Here is a 26,376-nt window from a genome sequence, read left to right on the forward strand (position 1 = left end):
TAATGTGTGCTGTGTAACCAATAGTTCCTAATATCCTGATTTAAGTGGAGCCACTTGCAATCACACAAAACACCACATATTCTATCGTGGAGGCTGATATGACATTACCAATGAGAACAAAACTCTAGCAATGTCAATTTAAGCTGAAAGTTTTTTTCCAAATTGTCTTGTAATTCACAAGAACACGAAATTCAATGACCTTCATTTTCAGATATGGGGCTGCGGTTTTCAGTATGCTCACCTCATCTCCATGATTATGACATGCATTTCTGTGCAAGAGTCTCCTTTATAATCTGGGGACCAAATACCATTTAGTACATGCTCTAGTCAGCCATCCCTACTAAAGGGATGTTGTAGCAATGCATTGGAAACAGTTGCAAATTTGCTACTGGCCATTCACAGCAAAGCCATGTCACAGCAAATGAGCTTCCAGATTTAACGACACAGTCTGCTGGAAGTGCAAAGCCTGCAGGGCAAGAGTGCAAGAATCCCACCAGAGCTACCTTGAAATGAGAGTACAGAATTGAACTAACTGGATTTCAATCTCATTAATGAGTTTGCCCTTTCCCCTTGGAACGCTCCCACTTCTCTGGGAGGAGGTCACATTGGTGCAAATCAGTACTGGTCTCACTTGTGGAGACCCGGTGTGACGGTCACGTCAGGCGGTGGAGTGCTCGGAGACCACTGAAACCCTGGGTGATTGAGGACATGCCCATGCCGTGCCCATCAGGCAGTGGCCACTTGGTACACCAGTAGTGGCCACTGGACATCGCAGCAACAGATGGATGCAAAATTGACTGAGTGACAGGATGCAGAAAATAGTGGTTAATGGATATTTTTCAGACCAGAGGAAGATTTGTAGTGGAGTTCTCCAGAAATCAGTCTTGCTTTTCCTGATACGTATTAATGGCCCAGAGCTTGGTGTATAGAGCACAATTTCAAAAATTGCAGATGATACATAACTTGGAAGTACTGCAAACAATACAGTGGATTGCGTAGAACTTAATTTTCTAGCTATTGTATAAAGAACTTGTAAATTTGAGTTTTGACTTGCTATTTACTGAGAATTTAGTAGATGTTGGAGACAAGTTGGAGGAATCAACGGACAGAAACAGATGCAGTTCAATGCAGAGAAATGTGGCGTGATCCATCTTGGTAGGGAGAATGCAGAGATGAGAAAAAGGGTACAGCTGGACAAACCTAGGTGTATGTGCATCAGTCATTTAAAAAGGTGGCAGGGCAGATTGAGAGCCCTGGTTCTTAATAAAGCACACATTATTGTTGGGGCTTACAGTACAAGAGCAGGGAGGCAATGTTGAACGTGCATAAGACTCTAAGTTCATTTATTAGTCACAAGTAGGCTTACATTAAAACCGCAATGAAGTCACTGTGAAAATCCCGTAGTCACTGCACTCAGGTGCCTGTTTGGGTACACTGAGGGAGAATTTAGCATGGCCAATCCCTTAATGTACACATCTTTGGACTGTGGGAGGAAACCGAAGCACCCAGAAGAATCCCACACAGAAACAGGGAGAATGTGCAGACTCCGCACAGACAGTGACCCAAGCTAGGAAAATTGAACCAGGATCCTTGGTGCTGTGTGGCAGCAGTGCTAACCACTGTGCCACCCACTAGTTCAGCCTCAGCTGGAGTACTGTGTTCTGGAATACTGCGTTTTAGGGAAAACGCGAAGGCATTGGACTGAATGTAGTAAAGATTCATGAGAATTGATTCTACGTATGAAGAACTTCAATTACAAAATTATACTAGAGGAGCTGGGTCAGTTTTCTTCTGAGAAAAGAAAGCAGAGAGGAGACTTGATGGGATATTAAAAATTGAGGAGTCTGGACAGAGAAAGAGAGAAGCAGTTCCCACTCATACAAGGATTGTGAACATGAGAGCACAGTTTTAAGGTAATTGGTAAAAGAAGCAAAGGTGACATGAGAAAAACTTATGTGGAGAATGATTAAGGTCTGGAAAGCACTGCCTGCAACATGAATCCTTATTATTTACCTTAAATCCACCTCCTACTTCCCCCAGGACATTTGCTATTGGGACTTTGGTGTTTTCAAAATGAACTTCACATGCTGAAAAAAAAACATTTTGCTGAGTATAAAAACAAATCTTAACATAACAAGTGGATTTCATCAAAATAACTACTAAAATTATCAAAGAGCTTTTACCCAATTTCCACCCCCAAAATCACAAATTGACTATTGTCCTAAGCCCAACCATCTTCAGCAGTTTTATTGATGACCTTCTTGCCATCATTAGGTCAGGAATGGGATGTTTACAGATCATTGTGCAATGTTCAGTACCAATCATGACTCCTCAGATACAAAGCCTTCCAGCAGTAAGGCCTGGACAACACTCGAACTTGGTTGATAAGTGGCAAGTAACATTTGCCCTGCACAAGTGCTAAATAATGACCATCTTCAACAAGAGAGAATCAATCATCTCCCCTTAACATTCAAATAGTATTACCATTGCTGAATCCCTGTCAACATTTTGGGAGCTTCCTATTGACCACTTGCCTGAACAAGTATAGCTCCAATGTTCATGAAAGTCCACACCAACCAGGACAAAGCAGCTTGCCTGATTGACATTCCAACAACCACAATAAATATTCACTTCCTTCATCACTGATGCACAGTAGCAGCAGTTTCTACCATTTACATGATGCACTACAGCAATGCACCAAAACTCCAAAAACACTTTCCACACCCACAAACTCCAGGACAGGTGTAGCAGATGCCTGGGAACACTACCACCTGCAAGTTCCTTTCCAAGTCACACAACATCCAGACTTAGAGCTACATCACCATTCTTCCACTGACGCTGGGCCACAATCCTGACATGTCCTTCCTATCAGCACTGAAAGTTTACATATGGCAGGAGGAAAAGGAAGGTATACAAAAGGTTCAGGGAGCTAGGAGATGTTAAGGATCTTGAGGAGTATAAGGATTGTAGAAAGGAGCTTAAAAGGGAAATTAGGAGAGCCAGAAGGGGTCATGAGAAGGCCTTGGCGGATAAGATTAAGGAGAATCCCAAGGCCTTCTATAAATATGTGAAAAGTAAAAAGATGAGAAGAGAAGGGATAGGACCTATAAAAGGTGAAGGGGGAAAGGTCTGTGTGGAACCAGAAGAAATGGCAGAGGTGCTTAATGAGTACTTTGCCTCTGTATTCACGGTGGAAACTGATCTGGGAGATTTTGCTACAGATTTGCAGCAGATGGAAAAGATTGAGTATGAGGATATTAAGGAAGAGGATGTGTTAGAACTTTTGAACTCGCTGGGGTCTTTTAAAAGACTTCTGGATGAGTATATGGGATTTAGTGGGATTGGGGGTTATAGATAGGTCTATGGATTGGTAGGTGTTGATGTGATCGGCGCAACTCATGGGCCCAAGGGCCTGTTTGTGCTGTAGTGTTCTATGTCCTATGTGGGCTATAGCAGTTGAAGGTAGTGGCTCACCACCACCTTAAGTGCAATTAGGGATGTCGATGAATGTTGGCCTAACCAGTGACTCTCACTTCCTGTAAACAATTAAGAGAAATGGCAACTTGCTCCTTGTCGTTCTCCAGAATGCTTGAATGTCTGCTCTTATGTGTATGAGCTTGATGAGGAGCTGTGGTATGGAATGTTCTAACCCAGAAAGCTAGTCAGTGAAGGATAATACCAGAGCCAATACTTACTCAGTCTTACATTTATTTACAGAGTGAAATATTAGAAGCTTACACCTTCTAAATCAACCACTCTACTGTTTAAATAAGTGTCTATGTTCAAGTGAAAGCCTAACAAATACCCACTCCTGCATGTAATTGAATTGTGACACACTTTTACAATTACGAAGTATCATTCCATTTGGTATTATTGGTTGAGATTTAAAATATTAAGTTAAAAACACCTTCCAAACATCCTTCTGTTTCCTTCCTCAATCTAATTTTTATTTCCCTTTCTTTCCCATTTTTGCACCTAATTTGACAGTGAATTCATCCACTCTAATTTCCACTTCCTTTTCAGTATTGCACCATGTAGTTCTCGATTTCTCAATCTAATTGGTTAAGGAGTTACCATGTTGATTGCCCTTTTCACTCTGGTCCCAAGTGCATTGTTTTCTTGTTGCATTGCCGTTAGCTCATACTTTCAGCAACTCGCCGTAGGGAAATTGCAAAAACCTGACATATGCAGGACAAGTTCCACTAACAGATGTTATAAGATGCCCTGCTGAAGCAATTTATGGCACATTGCAAGTACTGAACATTTTCTGCAGGTGATTAAAATGCACAGATATCTAAACTGAATTCTTCTTCAGTTAAAAGTACATAAGCAGGTTAGACAAAACTTATTTCAAAGCAGAAATTACTTTAATGCACTACTTTTGCATAAAAAAGGTAGTAGTAAAATTAACCTGATACATCCTCAAGGATTAAAAATGGGAAATTGAGAGAAAATCTTCTACTAAGTATATAATCTTTGCCAAAGCACACCTTTTTAATTGCTGGATTTCTGTGTCATGTTATTTTTAATTGCTAAATTTCTTTACCATGTGTTAAACACTTTATAATTTCCCTGGACAACTTGGGAGAGAAAAAGCTTTTCAACATTCATTCTCAGCATTCTGAACTACTCCTGTGGAAATGAAAAGTTTTCAAAATGTACTGGTGAGGAAACAAAACCAGGTTAGAACAAATCTGTTTAATAGCATTCTTATTCAAGCAATTTCCTCTCTGAAGATTAACAGCTGATAATCATTGCTCAAATTTACCAACTAAAGCAAATCTTCAATAATAAATGGGAAAAATATTCTACAGGTATTACCAATTTAACTAAAGACAGCAGCATATTAATACATTCTCAGTAAATAGCAAGTCAAAACTCAAATTTACAAGTTCTTCGTACAGTAGCTAGAAAATTAAGTTTTCAATGTCAGCACTATGAGTGTCTTACTATTGGATCCACGGATTCCCAGTTTGTCTTCTGGTTTCCCATTGGTTATGCCACCAAATTCCCTCTCCACCACAAAAGCTGTGATCTTGTCCTTGGTGTTACCGTCATTGTCAACCACTTCCGTCCGTGCAAATACTGTAAAAACGTCTGCAATTCCACCATTTGATATCCAGATCTGCAGCAGGAAGCCAGTGGACAGCCATCAGGAACAAGAATAATGGTTGTTGCCCCCTCCCCCCTTTACACCTCAACTGATTCTATTATCAAACGATGTTACACTGCTAGCTCAGTTCGTTTAGTAGTACTCCTGTTTTGGAGTTGGGGTTTCTTCAAAAATTTAAAACATAATCTAACCAGAACTCCAGCACAGCAATATAAAATTTCAAGCTCTTTGGATCAGGCATTATTTTAGCTTCCCTTTTACATGTTGAATTCAGGTATCATCTCCTGTGACATTGTGCTAAGACAGCAAATATTCTATTTGAACCAAGCCAGCGTATATTTTAATAATAAATAAACTTTAAACTTTTCTTCCTTTTTCTTTCTTGCAACCCAGTACCTTCATTTCTAGGATACTTCTCCGATTCCACCTTTAGTTTCCCATTTCTGAGATTGCTTCATGGATGTGTATCAATTTCAGTCCTTCCATCTCTCAGATATTAATCAGAATTTTATAATTGTGATTTTTTTTAAAATCTTGGGCAAGAATTCAAATGAGGAACTGTGTCTCAAAGACATAGGCAAACAGAAAGCTCACATTTTCTACTAACAAACTACAATAAAAGTTTATTAATTGTGTTTTTTTAATAAAGAATCTCAAGTTTGAATGGAAATGGCTAATCATTTTCTCAGTTCCGTACACATTCTTAAATTTATACTACAAGTTCAAAGAACAATTAATGTTGACAACTCCATCTTCACAGATTTACCCCTCAGTTGTTATTTTTGTTTCCACACATGCATCAATTAGAACAACCTAGTGAGATCAGTTAAACCTGCACAGATCAGAGATCAAACCCAGGGACATCCATCTGGATGATTCAGTTACTCATTGCTTAGAATAACTTGACTATCAGGGGGCTTTTTACCATTTATTCTTACGAAAATCAGTGCATTTAAAATTATGGTCAGACAGATAGAATGAAGCAGTCCACATTGTGCAATGTTAGTACTAGTACACAAAATATAATGGATTAGCTATTGTGGTACAAAGGGCTATGTAGCAATAGGAATGGACTTTGTATATTAATTCTGAAGTAATGTGACTACAGAACATCAGCTCTTAATATTACTAAAGAATAATCATAATGGTGAAGAACACTATAGTACTTAGGATGCAATTAGGGGCAGTTCAATGGCGCTGCTGCCTCACTACGCCAGGAACCTTGGTTCGATTCCTGGCTCGGGTTACTGTCTTTGCGCAGTTTGCACATTTTCCCCGTATCTGTATGGGTTTCCTCCAGGTGCTCCAGTGTCTTCCCACAGTCCAAAGATGAATGGGTTAGGTGAACTGGCCATACTAAATTGCCCCTTAGGGTCATGAGAAATGGCAGAGTAAATGCATGGGGTTACAAAGATAAGGTCTGGGTGGGATTGTGGTCAGTGCAGGCTCGATTGGCCTCCTTCAGCACTGTAGGATTCTATGATTATTCTTGAGCCCAATAAAGAATTATGTGATAACACAAAAACTTTTGGGATTGTCAAAATTCTTTCATTAAATTCACCTTTGAACCATTGAGTAAGTAGTGCTGTCCGTCATCACTGAGAGTTGCCTTCGTTTGAATTGATGCTGCGTCACTCCCACTGGAAAACACATGAATGAATATTTGTGAGGTGGGCTCACAATTAGGCATCAACATTTTTTTTATGCAAAAGGAAGTTTCAACCAGCAGGTGGATACCTTTTCCAACTGCATGCACGAGTATTGCTAAAAAAGGCATGTTGAAACCTTTCATCTTGCACTCATCAGGATATTCACAAGAATACCATTTGTAAATGGAACAAGTTACACATGAAAAAAAAGAGTGCTGAATGGTTCCTAGGTTGTCTCTGATTGGTAGAGGTGCAGCCATGAAGAAATCACCAGTCAACTTGTGACTGACAGTTAACTATGAGTCCAACTGATAACCTGCTCCTGAGATAGTAAAACAGTGTTAATGTTTAAATTGGCTCTCTGCTTAATTCTTTGCACACTCGAGGCTGTTCAGCAAATGTTGTCCAATCGTGGAATTACATCTAATGCTGGACACTCTTTTGAGTTTTGCAAGCATAGGCTGATTGGATATGGTCAGTACCTTGCCTGCTGTGAACAGCCGAAGGGATGTGCTGTTTGGTATATCTGCCAGTCTTTGAGACATGAGACATATGGCCTATGACCTAGCATCACACCAGCACTGAAATTCATACATTATTCATCTGCATGATATAGCTTCCTCTTAGCAATGAACACTAACACTGTTTTGTTACCCTCATAAGAGCTGCGTGAATCAGCAAGTTTCACTTGTTGTTCAAAATTTTGAGACACTGCAATCTGGGGTAGACTGGATGGTTTTTAGAACCAATTGTGGCAGCCTTAGGCTCACTCATGAGTTTGACCGACACATAGGAGGCAATGATCTAATCACGTTAGTCATTATCTCTTAGAATGGCTCTGATGCACCATGTTTCATTAACAAGCTGCAATTCTTGCAACTGTCCTGCTGAGTGAAGATGAAAAATGTTGACAGCAATGCTTAAGCTCTGTACTACCGAATAACTATATCTGAGTGAAGTGAGCAAGCCATACTTCTGCAGCCGGGATATATACGTGAAGTACCAATGTGATACACCTGATTTCTGCATTTGGTGGATAAAAACCACATTGACAAACATTGTGGGCCTTTCACACCAGGCGCCCACTACAGCAAGGTTGGAGAATTTGGCAGCCAGATAAATCTCTGTTCAGTGCAGTGGAATGGGAAAATCCTGCCGGCATGAGCAGTGATAAGGCCTTTATCTCAAGATGAAATTTCTTAAACTCATTGCATGATGCAAAGTTTTACAAAGGCAAAATATATCCAGGTTAATGAGCAAATTAGCACTTTAATAAATAAGCCAACATCACAAAACTAAATAAAATATTTGATTTTTATTTTATTTATTATTGTCACATATTAAGTGAACAGTATCATTCCTTGCGCACTATACAGACAAAACATACCAGTCATAGAGAAGTAAACGAGAGAGTGCAGAATGTAAGTGTTACAGTCATAGCTGGGTGTCGAGAAAGATCAAATTAATGCAAAAGTCTGACAGCAGCAGGGAAGAAGCTATTCTTAAGTCAGTTGCTACGTGATCTCAGGCTCCTGTATCTTTTTCCTGATGGAAGAAGGTGGAAGCGAGAATGTCCAAGTTGCGTGGGATCAATCCTTAATTTTGCTGGCTGCTTTGCTGAGGCAGCAGGAAGTGTAGACAGAGTCAATGGATGGGAGGCTGGTTTGCCTGACAGATTGGGCTACATTCATGACCTTTTGTAGTTCCTTGCAGTCTTGGGCAGAGTAGGAACTCTGATACAACCAGAAAGAATGCTTTCTATGGTGCATCTGTAAAAGTTGATGAGAGTCGTGGCTGATGTGCCAAATTTCTTTAGTCTTCTGAGAAAGTAGAGGCATTGGTGGGCTTTCTCGACTATAGTGTCCGCATGGGGGACCAGGACAGATTGCTGGTGATCTGGACACCTAAAAACTTGAATCTTTCGATCCTTTCTACTTCATTCCCATTGGTGTAGACAGGGGCATGTTCTCCTTTACACTTCCTGAAGTCGATGACAACCTCCTTTGTTTTGTTGACATTGATTGTTGCCAGTTCACCAGATTCTCTATCTCACTCCTGTACTCTGTCTCGTCATTGTTTGAGATCCTACCCACTACAGTGGTGTCATCAGCAAACTTGAAAATCAAATTGGAGAATTTGGTCACACAGTCATAGGTGTATAAGGATTATAGTAAGGGGCTGTGAAAACAGTCTGGTGGGGCACTGGTGTTGAGGATGATCGTGGATTTCAAATAAATGTTTCAACATTTCAAATAAAAAGATTACAAAAGTTTAAAAAAATGAAGGACAATATATCAAGTCTCTCTAAAGGATGAAGAAAACTATTTCATTCATAGCCTTTCATGTCCTTGGGATGTCTCAAAGAGCTTCATAGTCAATTAATATTGACATGTAGGAAAATATAACAGCCAATGTGCTCTAAGCAAGATTCCCTAACAACAAATGAGGCAAGTGATTAGGTTGTAACCAGCTTTTAAGATGGCGATAGACAATTGTATGTCAGCCAGAACTGGAGAACTTCCTGCTTTTCTTTACATGGTGGCAATTAATTTTGATGTCTGAAGATGACTGCTCCACCAATGATGTATTTAGTACCACAGTGCAGTGTGGACCTTGGTCGTGTGCTCAAATTCTGCAGTGGAGCTTCTACTAAGCTGTCACAAAGGAACTAAAAAAATCAGCTAACAAAGAACTCCAACAAAAAGACTACCTGAAAAATTAGGTGAGAGAGAATTATTTACCTGAACTGTGAACAAGTATATGGTATGGCAGTGAAGTGGAGACATTAGTGCACCAATAATCCAGCAGGTTTGGACAAACTACTAACAGTTGGCAAGTTCAAGTTGGTTGAGAGTGGAAAATTTGGTTTTAACGAAGCTGTCAGTTAAATACTGAGTTTGACAATGACAGTGTCAGATTACCATATGTTCTGTAGGGAAGGGAACCTGCAACCCATGTTAGACTCCAGTCCTATAGCCAACGTGGTAGATTCATGAACATTCTTTGACATGGCCTTGCAAGCGACTCAAAAGCATCAAACTGCTCCAAAGATTACTGAACAAACTCCAACAAATGAAGACGCGGCCCACCGCCAACTTTTCAATGACTGCTGCATCCAATGAATGTAAGAAATTGAAATTAAGGCTTACAATAAACATGATACCATCTCTTTCAAGTTAGCTGCTTTAATATTCAATCAACACCCTAACTTTTAATCTGAAACAAATACAGTATATATTTCAAATGCCAAACTCAAGGCTTCCATGAGACAGGACAATGCGTGCAATTTTGTAACATGGCATTTCACTGCGTCAATAAGCCAACAAACCCAGAGAGTCATACATCAAATCTTTGTTTTCTAACTTTATCAAAGTCTTTGCAGTAGGATCGAGATGGATAGGATCAATATTTGGAGTCAGAATGTCCTTCTAATTGCTATTCAGCAAATGTGCCAAATGCAGTTTTTAGCAGCTCGTTTACAATACTGCTGACCTCAGAATCAATTTAGCTGTGAGCATCCAATAGTAATCAGTTCTGACGTACTATATACAGCCACTTGGATTAAGCAGAAGTTCAGGCACTACTGAAACTGCATCTTTACATTGCAGTTTTAGTGGAAAGCAGAAAAACATGCTAACTTAACATAGATCATTAGCAGAAAGAATGATAAGAACATAAGAAATAGGAGCAGGAGTAGGCCATCTAGCCCTTCGAGCCTGCCCCGCCATTCGATAAGATCATGGCTGATCTGTCGCTGCTCAGTTCCACTTTCCCGCCCTCTCCCCATAACCCTTAATCCCCTCTCTTATCAAAAACCCGCGTCTTAAAAATATTTAGCGAGGCAGCCTCCACCACCTCAACGGGCAGAGAATTCCAGAGATTCACCACCCTTTGAGTGAAGAAATTCCTCCTCAACTCCATTCTAAACCGCCCCCCTTTTATCTTGAGGCTGTGCCCCCTAGTCCTACTGTCTTTTTTGAGCAGGAAGAGTCTCTCCACCTCTATCCTATCCATCCCATTCATCATCTTATACGTCTCAATGAGATCTCCCCTCATTCTTCTAAACTCTAACGAGTACAAGCCTAATTTATTCAGCCTCTCCTCACAGCTCAACCCCCTCAACTCCGGTATCAGCCTAGTAAACCTCCTCTGCACTCCCTCCAAGGCCAAAATATCTTTGCGCAGGTGCGGCGCCCAAAACTGCACACAGTACTCCAGCTACAGCCTCACCAATGCCCTATACAGCTGCAGCAAGACCTCCCTACTTTTATATTCAATCCCCCTCGCTATGAAGGCCAGCATCCCATTCGCCTTCCTGACCACCTGCTGCACCTGCAAGCTGGGTTTTTGCGACTCATGCACAAGGACCCCGCAAATGAGAAAGAAAATAATTTGTAATACTGAATATGATCGGGGATAAAAAATTGTACAAATACAAAATTATACAAACTTTATATTACAATAAGAAATAGGAGCAGGAGTAGGCCATCTGGCCCTTCGAAATTAGTGTTTATGAAGCTGTACATCTGATAAATAGCAAATAGAGAAAGTTCTGAAAGGATATACACACAACTCTACAGAAACATTTGTGACAGGAACCACTTTAGAGGAAAGATGTATCATAAAATGTGAAAAGAAAGGTTCAGTATATTATCCAATTAATACTTAAGTGTGTTGCTGCAAACTGAAACGTAATGATACATACAATGATGCTTTTAGAAAGTTCTGTTCAATATTTTTGCGTATCAGCTAACAAAGTGATGAATAGAATGGTAAGGCTAAGTGGTCCAAATGTTGGTAAAGAGTGGTTTATAGTGGATGATCATCACTGGTAGTGCACATAAATCATGTGGCTAAATAAGTACTATTCAGTCAGAGCTGGGAAGGCACCACAGATTGGTGCAGGACTGAAGAAATCGTCATGCCCTTGCCAGCATTTGAAATAAATGTCCAATCAGTCCCAGTCTCCTGTTCTTTTTCCACATCCTCATAAACCTTCTCCCTTCTAAGTATTTATCCAATTCCCTTTTGAAAGTTATTACTGAATCTGCTTCCATCATTGCATTTTAAATCACTTAAACTTGTGAGAAAATGTCTTTCTGCACGTTGCCTCTGGTTCCTTTACCAATTAGAACATCGAAACAGAAGCGTCCAGTCTATGTGTGGAAACAGCTAGTTGGAGAAAGGTTGGCATGCTCTGGAAGCTGATACAACATTAGCCAGTGTAGTGCCTATCGCTGCCCGGCTTGTAACAACTGAGACACAATATAAAATCCTTCAATGATGGTCATAATTTGCCCTTTTCCCTCTTAAATAATAAAGTAAAATTCTTCTTGTTGGGCCCTGAAATTTATAAGGAGATCTAAAAATTCTTTACACCAGTGGCCAAGCTTGAGAGCAGGACAAGCCAATAGAGCATGTAGGCAGCCATGTAAATGCAGATGCACTGGGCTGGATGACCTCCTTCTGCACTGTAAGGATTCTATGTTGGACTTTGTGTCAGCATTTTATATATTCTTTAGAGAGAATGGGCATTACACTGCTGCAACAGGAATTCTCCAGATTTAACATGACCTGGAATTAGGGCACTCTCTGCTATTTAATTGTATTATTGCCTTGTGACAAACAATTAGCCTTTATTTAGGTTTGTCCAATTGTGACTGAACAAAGATTGAGGTGAATAGATGAATACATCAGAGCACGCAGCTGCTTTTAAATAATTACAAAATAGAAGTGCCTAAGCTTGAGCTTATAGAAACAGATACTAAAGGAGAAAAGGACTAATCTCAGCTGTAGGCTCTCAGGACTCAAATTACTGCAGCCATATTTCACAAAGCAGATTTTCAAACTGAGATTCCTTGACCACCCCCAAGGAGTCCACAAGGCCATCTCAGGGGCTCACTGAGGAACATCCAATTTCAGAACATGCATTTCTTGTTATACAAACAATCTGGGCAGAAATTTCATTTTCAGGCAGTGACCCCTGCCAGGTCCTGACCCAGTTTCCCGTGCCTCATGCCCAACTCTTCCTCTTTGGCAGTGCCTCTGGGTTGAGGATGACTTGCCTCCACTCTGAGGAAATGGGTTCTGCGATGGCTGTATAGTCTAATCCTGGAGCCAGACTCTGCCACAGGTTTGGCAGGTGTTGTTTGATGAGGTGGTGGGCTCTGGATTTAGCGCTTTCTTTCCGCTATTACGCTTGGCCTCCGCATGTTTCATTCGGTGGTACTTGGTGATTGGCATCTTCGCGTTTGCTTCTCCCCCAGTTTGTGTGATCTAAGGCAAGTGATTCCATGTGTCAAAAATACAAGTAAATATAAAAGCAAATTACTGCAGACCTCACTCTTTTTCCCTCTTCCACGCTTACCATCCAAGATCCAAAATACTCATTCCAGGTTAGGCAGCGTTTCACTTGCACCTCTTTCAATTTGGTCTATTTCATTTGCTGCTCCCAATATGGTTTCTTCTATATTAGAGAGACCAAACGTAGACTAGGTGATCGCTTTGCTGCACACGGACCGAAGGTGCTCAAACAGGACCCTGACCTTCCCGTTGCTTGCCATTTTAACACACGATCCTGCTCCCATGCCCAAATTAGTCCTTGGCCTGCTGCAATGTTCCAGTGACGCTCAATGCAAACTGGAAGAATAGCATCTCATCTTCCAGCTGGGCACTTTATAAACTTATGGTCTCAACATCGAATTCAACAGCTTTGGATGATTAGCTCTACCCTATCTCGACCCCTTTGTTTTCATTTTATTTAACTGTTCCCTACCTTTTATTTCTTTATTGCCCTTTTTTTAAACTTTTCCTTCCTCCTATTTTGTCCAGTCTTTTCTTACCTTTTCTCCCCCTTTGTTTCCCTTTCCCTCCCTTTTCTCAACGACTTCTCTCCCACCCATCTCCCACCACATCTTCATCTGTCACAGCTTACCCTCCGATTGCAGCTTTCTGCTGTTTTGTCAGTTACATCTTTTATTCTATGAACTGCCATTAACAGCTCTTTGCCTTTCCTCTTGTTTTTGTGGCTATGATTCATCTTTCATTCCCTCACCTTACAGTATAAATATCTCCCACTTTCTATTCCTTTTAGCTTTGACAAAGGGTCACCTGGACTCAGAATGTCAGCTCTTTTCTCTCCTTACAGATGCTGCCAGACATGCTGAGATTTTCCAGCATTTTCTCTTTTGGTTTCGGATTCCATGTGTCCTGGGAATGTTGCATTGATTTAGGAAGGTTTACAGAGTGTCCTTGTAGCATTTCTTCCGTTCTAGTGAGTGCTTACCATTGCAGAGCTCCGAGTAGAGTACTTGTTTTGGCGGCGGCGGCGTGTGTGTGTGTGTGTGTGTGTGTGTGTGTGTGTGTGTGTGTGTGGATCTTGTGTCAGGCATCACAGCAGGTTGTGTGTGACCAGTGCCTTGATACTGGGGATATTGGGAGAGAATGCTCATGATAGTCTGCCTGTCCCTCCAGTGGATTTGCAGGATTTTGACAGGCAACGTTGGTGATATTGAGGGATGAGGTACCTGCTGCAAATTGTCCACGTTTCTGGTGTATTCAGGAGTGTTGGGACCACGGCTATTCTGTAGACCATGAGTTTGGTACTGAATTTAGGGTTTTGGGCTTTGAACACTTTGTCCCTCTGCAAAAGACTGCACTGGCACACTGCAGTCAATGCTGGATTTAATTGCCAATGTCTACTCACCCCAAGAGGAGGCTCCATAGGTATGGGAAATGATCCATCTTCTCCTGGGGCTCACCATGGAGCTTGATGGTTGGGGGGCAATTTTGTGCGGCAGGAACCTTTGTTTTCCAGGTGTCCCCAGTTAGGCCCATTCTCTCATATGCCTTGGTGAATGCGTCAACAATGGAGTTGGTTCAGTTCAATGGCCGAACAGCTGGTTTACGATGCACAGCAACGCCAACAGTGCAGTTCAATTCCTGTACAGACTGAGTATTCATGAAGGCCCTGCCTTTGCAAAATTGCCACTCGCCCGAGGTGTGACGATCCTCAGATTAAATCACGACCAGTCAGCTCTTCTTCCCCAAAGGGGAGAGCAGCCAACGGTCATCTGGGATTGTTAACTTTACCTAAACTGGTGAATCATTCGCCTTCCAGTTGAGGATACTTGGCCATCTCCTAAGCTTGGAAGACCAACAAGAGGCCCCCTGGCACAAGTTTGGTAGCCACACTGTCAGAGGTGGAGGCTGGACCTCGGGTATGATTTTAATTTTCTAGAAACAAGGAGGCCACAGCTGCCAGACTATTAGTGTGGGAAGGGAGCCCCTCTACAGCATGACCACTGCAACTGCGAGTGAGGGGCAGTGCAAGCTTAAGTTTTAAGAGGGGGTTCTGGCCCTGAATCTGTGCCAGGGCTCCAACTCGCCCACAATAATCAGCCTCTTCTAAAATGGCTAGAGGCTGGAACATGCCAATAAACCAACAGGCCACTCTCTGGCAAACTGCCTGCATGCCTTCCTCTGATCCCACCTCTTCACCTCAACAAAAATGGAGCTTTTTGTTTAAAAACGCACATGAATCATAAAGCCTTTGGACGGCTGGCACTACATTGCAGAAGTTAGGATCAGATTCCTCAACCTTTGACTCTGCAAAGCATGCAAGCGTTCCCCCCCATTTTGGAAAATCTGTAAATCATTTTGACAAACAATCTGGAAACCGTAAATAAAACTGTGACCATTAAAAATGCCACCTCAGTTTCCCTGAAAGCAGAAATAAATATGACATAGGTTGTCAATTTAAACAGTTGGCTGGAGAATAAAGACCTACCTCAATAACGGTGACAACTTCACACACTGATGTGTATCATGAAAAACCTGTGAAACGTATACCTTATTCTGTGGTAACTATGCAGTGAAATTAAGTCTAATAAATATTGCCGCATGTACTATTATTACATACATATTTTAAATCAAGCACTAAAGGCCAGAGGCTATACAGTTATTAAATTTGCATATTTAAAAATAAAAATTAATGTTACAAGGCACAGACATCTTTGGGGCTGAGATACTAACTAATTGATTTTAACCTTTCACAATTCATGTTATGGGAATTCTTCAAAATGTTACTTATTTTGTACAAAACTACAGATTACATATCTTAAATAGAAAATGGAAAAAATTGCTCTTTCCTTAGGGAGAATGAATCGAACTCGTTTAATAATTAGTTGATTCAGTTAGTTCCCAGCTTACCTTCCTGGTTCTGTGAGACAAAAAGCTGCAACATGTTCTCCTGTTGCCAGTTTAGGCAGATACTTGGCTTTCTGTTCATCAGTGCCAACAATTAGAATTCCCTAATCACACCCAAAATAAACAAGGATCAGTTTCCGATACATGTGTGCTGATTACACAACTGCAACCACATTTGCTCAAAGGCTTCCCAGATTACTTATACAATTGTACGATGGCACACATCAGCTGTATCTCTGGGACAGAGTAATATTATTGTAATGACAATATACTTCCAAAATAGATCAGAGCGCAACAGCACAAAGACACTAAAGCAAACTGGGCAAACAGTAGACAGACATATAGTTCTGCCTTTCAAGTCTCTTCACTCCATCCCACGGAGTTGCCAATTTCATTCATTACCACTCAAAGAAAACATTTGTTTTACAAGTCTGATGCCATTTTAGTTCCTCCACCTATTTCAACTTCAGGTACCTATTTATTTTCAATAAGCAACCTTTATTCTCCAGAGACACATGCACCCCCACACAATCCAGGATCGTAGAATGTTATACAGAGAAAAGCTCGATCAGTCTGCACAAGTACTCCTCCATGAGCCAAGTTCAAAATCAACTGATCTGTTCATTTCCCACACTTTAAATAATCTGTTTTTCCTAAGTTATCTTTCATCCACTTTTTTCTCTAAACGCCTCCAAAAATTGATCCATTCCTTCCCCTTTATTTGGGCTAATTGCAATTGTAATCTTGTCTACGTCTGCTTTCCTGATACAGCTGCTGCCCAAGAATCTGCGCCTTTGCTCCTTTTCCTACTTCCTTCCAATTAAATGCAAAAACAAGACTGATAAAGGGATCTGAAAGAAAGTAGACTGGATTCTGCTGAGATGCAGTCAGTTCAGGAAAAATTGGAAAGGGGACAAATTCCTGAGCCACAACAAGCGCAAGACTTCCTTCTCCTGCATTGCATAACTAAGGGCATGAAGGAAGCTACCAGCAACATATACTGAAAAACATACCAGTTTGGTCTCTGCTAACTACAATATTGGTTTATCACAGGAATAAATCAATGCCTAACCAGGGTTTCAAATTCTGGCTGAAAGGAACTATTGAACCTATGTGTGAAGGATCTGAATTAACCCTAATCTACACTCCTACCAATTTCAATTTGCACATTTGTTCAGCATCTGCAACAAATCTAAACCAAAACATCAAAGGCACTTTAGAAGCTTTTCTTTCACAGAGGAGGACAATTATTGGTCTCTTCCTTCAATTCAAATCAACAGTTTGCAATCTACTTGGACAGAAGCATCACAAACATCTTGAATACCTTCAGTCCGATAGATTGATGAGCTGCTAAAGTAACAGCAATGGCTCCGTCCAACGAAGTGATCTCACCAATCCGTGCGTACATGGTGTTTGATAGGCCGAGGCCACCTGGAAAAAATATCCATAACACAATCACTGTATTCTGATAGTAAAATTCAAACAAATCAGATAGTCTCAATAACTATGATGCTTTATTGCTATTTTAATGTAAAATGCTTGATACACACAGTTAGACATCAGCAGTAATTTTATTTCCAATATTTACAAACTCACCATACTCGATAGGAACCTGCTGTCCAAAGAGACCCAGCTCTTTGAGTCCTTTCATGGTTTCTGGTGGGATTTTTGCATCCAAATCAATCTTCTTTGAATCAACTGATTAAAAACAAACAATAGCTTAAAACATTCATTTAGATATCCACTAACGCACACAACATGCATATGCCACTATTTATTAATCAGTTTTACCTCAAAGTGAAAAGGTAAATGACAGATCATGTGATAGAGCTTCAATGCAGTCATGGAGATCTGCGTTGCACTCACTGGAGAAACTAGTGTTGTTTCCTGTAGGATTATAATATCTGGTACTTAAGCTCCTTTGTTCTGCAACCTTCTGGATTGACCCTGGACTGACCCAGAGACAGCAAAGTGGTTAGTATTGCTGCCTCTCAGTGCCAAAGACCTGGGTTCAATTCCCAGTTTGAGTTACTGTCTGTGCGGAGTTTGCACATTCTCCCCTGTCGGCGTAGGTTTCCTCCGGGTGCTCCAGTTTCCTCCCACAGTCAGAAAGATGTGCTGGTTAGGTGCATTGGCCATGCTAAATTCTCCTCAGTGTTGCAGTAACTTCATTGCAATCTAAACCTACTTGTGACATAATAAAACGAACTAATAAAAAATAAACTTTTAACACTGCAGTGATTTCTTGTCGAGGTTGGTAAACTCACACAAAACATTGCAGAATTGAAAGCGCAAATTAAATCTAGTGCAAACCTAGCTTGTGTTAGTTAAAAACAAACAAAAATCACATTAAACTGTGGCCCAGTCCCAAGAGAAATGAATGCCCAATGGGGGTTTTCACAAATTGCATTTGTTTCCAGGCCTTCAAGGAAACTCTAAACATTTTGGGTGAAAGGACATTAATTTTGTTTTTAAACAAGCCTTTGACTGCAATTTTGTATATCATTTACTAATAATTTGATTCTTGTACCTGAACATAATCAGCAAATGTTTCAGTCTTATTAATAAATCATTTTCAGCAAGTTAAAACCAGGTTACTCTCAGGTAATAGAATGAGAGAGATTAAATGTGCTAAGTTCATTTTTGGATGTATTAATCAAATCATACCATTCCTAAATAGATAAACAATATTAGTAAATAGATCAAAGTGCATATTTTAAAACAAGTTTTTTTTTAAACTGTATTTTAAGACAGTGGTTCATGGCAGATTTTACATTTGGTGATATGAGCATAAGCTTGAACAGGAATTTGAGAGAAAAAAAAATTCTCAAAACCGGCGCAATTAGCAACTTGCGCCCAAAGTGGAAAGTCTACATCCAAACCTCAAATGTGACTTGTACATCACTGCTGCAATTTCTATGGATCAATCCAGAAGGTTGAGGAACAAAGGAACCCGAGTACCAGATATTATAATTCTAAAGGAAAAGTACTGGTCTCTCCTTTGTTTTACTGTTTTTGCTGACTTGTGAGCAATAGGAGGATGTGACCTTGCTGCTGACGACAGCTGATCAGTATGTTTCAGCAGTCCTCACCTTCAATTTGTGTTTGCGCTCCTTAATTTTTAAGAAATACTGTTTTAACCAGTAATAAAGTTAAGTCTTTACAAGGTTCATATCACCAGAATTCTAATGAGATTCCTTTCTGGATATTGAGTGCTATCTGACAATGCAGATCTCCATGACTACACACATTAAATGGTTTTACCTCTGCAAGATGGACCTGAAGGTCATTTAGAACAAAGAAATGGATTATATTGTAGGATATGATTTTACTACTGAAGGGGGCACTAAAACTTCTTATTCCAAGTATAACAGTATAACATGCATTTTTACAAATCGGAAATGGGACATGGAGATGATTGCATAATGTAACTGAACTAGTAATCCAGGGGCCCAGGCTAATGCTCTAGGAACAAGAGTTCAAATCCCACTACAGCAGCTGGTGGAATTTAAATGAAATGAATAAATGTGGAATTGGAAAGCTAGTCTCAGTGACGGTGGCCATGAAACCGCTGTTGATTGTTGTAAAACCCTTGCTGGTTACACTGACGTCTCTTGGGGAAGGAAGTCTGCCCACCTTACTTGGTCTGACCAACATGTGACTCCAGACACACAGCAGTATGGTTGATGCTTAAGTGTCGAGCAAGCCACTCTTGTGGCAATTAGGATGAGCAATAAATGTTGGTATTATCAATGCTGCCCATATTCCATTAAATATTACAAACATAAAATTCCAAAGCCTTAGTTAGCACCTTAAAATTAACTTAGCTTGTGTGTATGGTGAAGGTAGAGTCAACTGTGCTTTCATTAACAGAAGAGGAAAAATTTACAAGGCTACAGTGAAAAAGACAAGGCAATTTGTTACTATCAGATTAGGGTCCATTAACACTTAAATAGAAATCTGAACACTTCAACCAATAAAACTATGCCACAAGATTTCATTTTAAAGTTAAAGTTTATTATTAGTCACAAGTAGGCTTACATTAACACTGCAAAAGAGTTACTGTAAAAATCTCTTTTTACAACAAAAAACAAACTTTTATTGTCTATTAAGCAAAACAAGCACCATCAACTCAACAACTTGAGTTATAACCACGTACTCAGGTTTACTGCAAATTTCCCCAGGAAATCTCCTTTAGCACGTACAAGGCAATTCTCCCAGCCTGCTGCACTCCTTTTGCAGCGCAGCAAGTCACAAGACTCAAACAGAAGCTGTTTCACAGGCTCCCTGCTGGATGCCATGGCCTCTGAGCCTCCAGAGCCAGATTTCCAGCGCTATCAGCTACATGCTGGAAATCAGCACGGAGTTGCTGAATGGATGCAAATTCTAATTTAATAGAGATCAAAGAGAATTACAGTATGGAAACAGGTCCTTTGGCCCCCATAAATCTTAAAGTTATTCTGTAGGGGCCAGTCGTAAAATACCACAGTTCACTGCAGAATGCTCTCAGCCCAGCTATTCTCAAAAGTAAAGCTTTTCAGTTACCATCTCTTGACTGTGGATGCCAGGTCTCTTGGTCTGGTTATTTCTCCAATAATTATTGACCAATTCAGCAAATTACTTCCTTTTACAGTAAGATGCTAAGACGCTCAATGTAGGTTCTCCCATTAACTGTTAAACTAGGCAACCATCTGCATCCTGTTCTTTCCAACTTTAAACTGGGGATAAACCTCAACCACATTCCACACAATTATGATGTTACTCCTTACTCTGCTTACAGTGCAGACCTTCTTTGATCTGAGGAAATGAGTTTTTCAACTTGTTACTGTTTGCTGAATGCTTTTAGACTAATTTAGATCTAACTCCCAAATCAAAAACATCTCCCTGGACTGTTATCACTGAAAGTTTTGCACAATATCACGGGGGGGGGCATTTTCTTCTCCCACCTACCACAGGAATTGTAGCTACTGAGAGGCGTACGATGCAAGGGTCCGTTGACCTTGAGTGGGATTTTTCCGTTTTGGGGCAAGCTCAGCCAAAAAACCCAGCCCTTTAGCTAAGAAAGACCACCTGCAGTTTTATCTCTCCTATTCTGACTTCGACTGCCATCTCAAGGTTTTCAGGTAACCTCCGAAACCCAGCAATTTAATGCCCTTATCTTTACCTCTTAAGACAACATGGCCCTCAATGTTTTAAATGTAATATGCTCTAAGCTTGCTTTAGTTACATTTATCTCAGACGTCAACAATTTAACTTTAATTCTTAAAACTACAAGTTATTTTCTAAAACTAAAAAGGTATATTCTAAAGCATATGACCACGCACTAGGTGAATTGCTCTTGCAGAGAGCTACCACATGCATACAAGAGGTTGTCTTCCTTCTGTGCTGTAACCATACTATGAATCCAGCTTCCAATGCATGGATGATTATTTTCACGGCAATACTAACTTTTCTCTCTCCAATTACAGATATTTTAGTCACTTATTTTTTTCCTGTTTCACTTTTACATGTTCAACTACTTGCGCCACCCACATTAGGAGAATGTCCCTCAGTTACAGGGACAACTGGAATTTCTGGTTTAAGCACCATTCCCCCTCCACGCATACAATACAATAATGCATTATTCTCATTTGTGTAAATGAAACTATTATAATTGGGGGAGATTTCAACAGAGACAGATGGGGTTACAGGTCACAGGGGTTTCCAAAGTGCTTGTATCCTTTTGGTAGGCTCCACAATCTTTACTACATTGCATTCTAAACCCCAAAATATAATTATCAGGCAAAAGGAATCCAAACAGTGTCCCTCTGATTGAGGCAGCTTACACGATGAAAGTTATGACACAATTCCCTTCTGGACAATCATAAAATTATAATGAATTGAAGGTGGCCATTTGGTCCATTCATCACGTGCCAGCTCTTTGAAAGAGCTAGCCAATTGGTCCCCATTGCCATGTAAATGTTTCCCAATTAAGTGTTAGAACATAACAGCGCAGAACAGGTCCTTCGGCCCACAATGTTGCGCCGACCAGTTAAAAAACAATGACTCTCTAACCTAAACCAAACCCTTACCATCCATAAACCTATCCACGGATCTCTTAAACACCCCCAAACTAGGCGCATTTACAACTGCAGCAGACAGGGCATTCCAATCCCTCACCACCCTCTGGGTAAAGAACCCACTCCTGACATCCGTCCTATAACTACCACCCCTTAATTTAAAGCTATGCCCCCTCGTGCTAGCTTTCTCCAATTCCCTTTCAAAAATTGTTTATCCAATTCCCTTTCAAAAATTATTAATGAATCTGTTTACACCAGCCTTTCAGGCAGCATGTTCCAGATCATTACAACTCACTGCGTAAAGCAATGTTTCCTCATTTCACCTCTGTTTTTTTGTCAGGGTTCGGACAATACGATGTATATTAAATAGTTTTATCTCTATTGCATATACTTGAAAGACAACTTATCAATGGAATAAATGACAACCACATGGACAATTTACATAATCCACATTAGATAGAAAAAACACATACCATCTTCATTGAAGAATCTTTCCACAGGTGCAACAAGTTGACTAATCTCCTCCAACTCTCCTTTACTGATTTCTGGGTAGGGAAAAACTTCTTTCTAGAAAAGGAACAATATAAACTGAAATTGCTTACAACAGAAAATCATTTTATAATACAAGCCTAGATCAGCCACTTTCCTCTGCTTAGCGGCAGCATTTTGTACCTCAGAGTCAGAAGGCAATGCTCCAAAGGTTACATAATCCAAGCTGTAATGGTCACAACCTTGATATATTTGACACCAAGATGCAGCCACATATCTAACCCACCAGGTGATTTCCATCTCCACACTACTGCCAAACACTGTTCAGCTCATCCGCTGCTGAAATTTTCATCCATATCTTTGCTACATCCAGACTTCAATATTCCAATGCACCCTTAGCCTCCCTTCTTCCACTCTCCATAAATGTAATCTCATCCAAACTGTATCATCCATATCCTACTTCATATCACGTCCCCATTCACACATCACCTGTGCTCAATGACCTACACCGACTCCTGGAAAAACAAAGCCTCAATTATTAAATACTCATCCTTGTTTTCTAATCTCTCCATGATCTTACCCCTTTCCATCTCTGTATTTTCTTCCAGTTTCCAATTCTGGCCTCTTGGGAGACCTCAGATTTTAGTCTCAGCCTCAGTTGCCAAGTTCTCTCAGCACAAGAAATTCACTCCATAACCCTTCCTGACCTCCAACCTCTCTGTTCTCCTTTAAGACATCCCTTAAACTATCTCACTGACCAAGCTTCTGACCAGATGCTCATTTATTTCATATGGTTCAATGTCATATCTTGTCTGACAAAGCTTCTGTGAAAGTGCATATAAAGATGCAAGATCCAATGACACTAACTGAAGACCAGGAGAGTTTTCCTGGTGTCCTGTCAATATTGCACATATAATCAACATCACTGAAACAGATGACCTGGTCTGTATGTGAGTGATATTTGTAGGAGATTAATCTTGCAAACTGGCTGCCACATTTCTTACATTCCAAAAGTGACTGTTGCAAATCTACTTCACTGGCAAAGAACTGAAAGTAAAAACATTATAGGCATCTAAAAGCCAGCTAGATTCCAGTAACTCCCTTGTATTAGGTTCTCCTTAAATTATGGAGGGAAAATGACAATTATCCAATTTGAGCAGACAATTTGGAAATTAAGAGTTTTGGAAAAATATAACACGTATCTGCGTCATTCCCTCACTTCTTACCACCAGGTCCTGGCCATTTGCTCATTTTCTGTCTCATCGCGATCTCCATTACTCTTAACTTAAAACAAAAGAAACCAAAGGGAGGATCATACTAGATTTAAAGAACGGGATTCTCTGATCTTATCCGTTTCCACCCTTTGCCAGTGAGGATGGAGAATTTGGTTCTCAGCCAAAACTCCATGCACTGTAGGGCACCGGAGAATCCTAACTGCTGATGAGGTCTTCGACAAATATGTTTCCTCATCTCTCCTGCAGTTTATTCACTTCGAAGCTCAAGTTCCTCTCTGGGGTTTGAACACAAATAAAAACAAGGCTGTTACTTCAGTGCTGTACTGAGGAAACACTGAGCACTGCATTGTCAGAAGTGTCAGCTTGCAGATAAGATGTTAAACTAAGGCCCCATCTGGCTGCTCAGGTGGGTGGTAAAAATCCTATTGCATTATTCTGAACAGCAGGATAGATACCCATGGTGTTCAGACTAATATTTAATTCTCAACCAACATTACAAATAAAAACAGATTATCTCTTTTTTTTTGTTAGGGAAGGCAAGGGTATAGTGATGTTGTCATTGGACTAGTAATCCAGGGACTCAGGGTAATGCTCGGGGGACCTGAGTTCAAATCCCACCATAGCAGATGGTGAAATTTGAGTTCACTGAAAATCTGGAATTAAAAGTCTAATGATGACCATTGTTCATTGTTGTAAAAACTCATCTGGTTCAGTAATATTCTTCAGGGAAGGAAATCTGTCATCCTTATCTGGTCTGGCCTACATATGACTGAAGGTCCACAGCAATATGGTTGACTCTTAAACCCCTTTGAAATGGTCTCACAAATCACTCCATCCAACAGCAATTAGACATGGGCAATAAATGCAGTATAGCACAAAAGAAACAATGCTTTCACTGTATACTAATACATATGACAATAATAAATCAAATCCCCATCACTGCATCCCCTGAAGGAATAGTGTTTTTTAAAAATCATGATCACATTGCTGTTGTGGGAATTTGATGTATACAAGTTAGCTGCCACGTTTTGTATACTTACAGCAGTAACTACACTTCAAAAAGGTAATTAATTAGCTCCAAACTGACATATATAGTCATGAGAAGTGCTACATATATTAGCGTGAAGACCAATATAAAGCCATTATTTACTGGGACCGTCATTTCCTCATTTTTAAAGACAGCTCACCTTCATCTGTAAAAAGGGCTTATGTTAACATTGGTTACTCTCCTCTGCATATACTTCAAGCTTTCACACTTAACAGCTGTTATCTCATTGTAATTCAGATCATTTTAAGCCATTTGATTAACTGGCGTTTTAGTTTTTTGTAACAGTAAGAAAATAACTTGCATAAGACGATAACAAAGACATGTGTCAGGCTCCTAGTTATTGACTACAGGTCAGCACTCAACACCATTATCCCTTTGAAACCTACCTCCAAACTCCATGGCCTGGTCCTTGGTTTGTCTCTCTCTGAGACTGGACCCTGAACTTCCTAACCTGCAGACCGCAATCAGCAAATATTTCTCCTCCATGATCATCCTCAACACCGGTGCCCCACAAGATTCACTAATGTCCTTTAGGGAAGGAAATCTGCCGTCCTTAACCAGTCTGACCTACTTTTGACTCCAGAGCCATAGCAATGTGGTTGACACTCAACTACCCTCTAAGGGCAACTAGGGATGGGCAATAAATGCTAGCGACACCCATGTCCCACGAATGAAAAAAAAGGCTGTGTCCGCCTTATACACCTGTTACTGTGAGATCAAATTCCATCCAACTCAATTTTCAACTTTGCCAACGACACTACTGTAGTGGATCAGATCTCAAACAGCGATCAGATGGAGCACAGAAAAGAGATAGATACTCTGTTGAACTGATGTGGTGACAATAATCTCTCCCTCAATGTCAATAAAATGAAGGAGATGGTCATATTCTTCAGTAAGTGTAATGGACAACGTGTCCCTGTCTACATCAATGGGAACGAGGTAGAAATGGTTAATTAAGAGCTTCAAGTTTTCAGGTGTCCAGATCACCAACAATCTGCCTTGGACCACCACCCCCCTGCCCCCCCCGCCCATGTCAACACTATAGTTAAGAAAGCCCACCAATGCCTCTACTTTCTCAGAAGACGAAAGACCAACCTTTAGACACTCCACAGAAAGCATTCTTTCTGGTTGTATCACAGCTTGGTATAGCTCCTGCTCTGCCCAAGACTGCAAGAAACTACAAACGGTCATGAATGAAGCCCAGTCCACCATGCAAACCAGCCTCCCATCCATTGGCTCTGTCTCCACTTCCTGTGCCTCGGAAAAGCAGCAATCATAATCAAGGATTCCATGCACCCCGGAAGTACTTTCTTCCACCTTCTTCCGTTGGGAAAAAGATACAAACGTCTGAGGTCATGTATCAACCAACTCAAGAACATCATCTTCTTTGTTGCCAGCAGACTTTTGAAAGGACCTACCTCACGCTAAGTTGATCTTTCTTGACACCTTAGGTATGACTGCAACATTCTGCATTCTTTCCTTCTCTATGAACAGTATGCCTTGTCTGTATAGCATGTAAAAAAACAATACTTTTCACTGTACGCTAATACATGTGACAATAATAAAATCAAATCAA

General features: G+C 40.4%; 1 protein-coding gene across 1 annotated transcript in view; it reads right to left on the bottom strand.

Moving 5' to 3' along the window:
* The window catches only part of acad9 (acyl-CoA dehydrogenase family, member 9), a 54,272-nt gene that overhangs the window by 23,739 nt on the left and 4,157 nt on the right, over positions 1-26,376 (bottom strand). Inside the window, exons 2-8 of the mRNA XM_080182191.1 lie at positions 22,502-22,595; positions 17,566-17,667; positions 17,294-17,400; positions 15,973-16,073; positions 6,675-6,753; positions 4,951-5,125; positions 2,014-2,087 (exon numbers count right to left, since the gene is read on the bottom strand). Of these exons, the coding sequence (XP_080038317.1) occupies positions 2,014-2,087; positions 4,951-5,125; positions 6,675-6,753; positions 15,973-16,073; positions 17,294-17,400; positions 17,566-17,667; positions 22,502-22,595 (732 nt within the window). The remainder of the gene's footprint in view (positions 1-2,013; positions 2,088-4,950; positions 5,126-6,674; positions 6,754-15,972; positions 16,074-17,293; positions 17,401-17,565; positions 17,668-22,501; positions 22,596-26,376) is intronic.

Source organism: Carcharhinus amblyrhynchos, chromosome 3 (assembly GCF_965287045.1).
Source record: "Carcharhinus amblyrhynchos chromosome 3, sCarAmb.v2.hapA, whole genome shotgun sequence".
Lineage (NCBI taxonomy): Eukaryota > Metazoa > Chordata > Chondrichthyes > Carcharhiniformes > Carcharhinidae > Carcharhinus > Carcharhinus amblyrhynchos.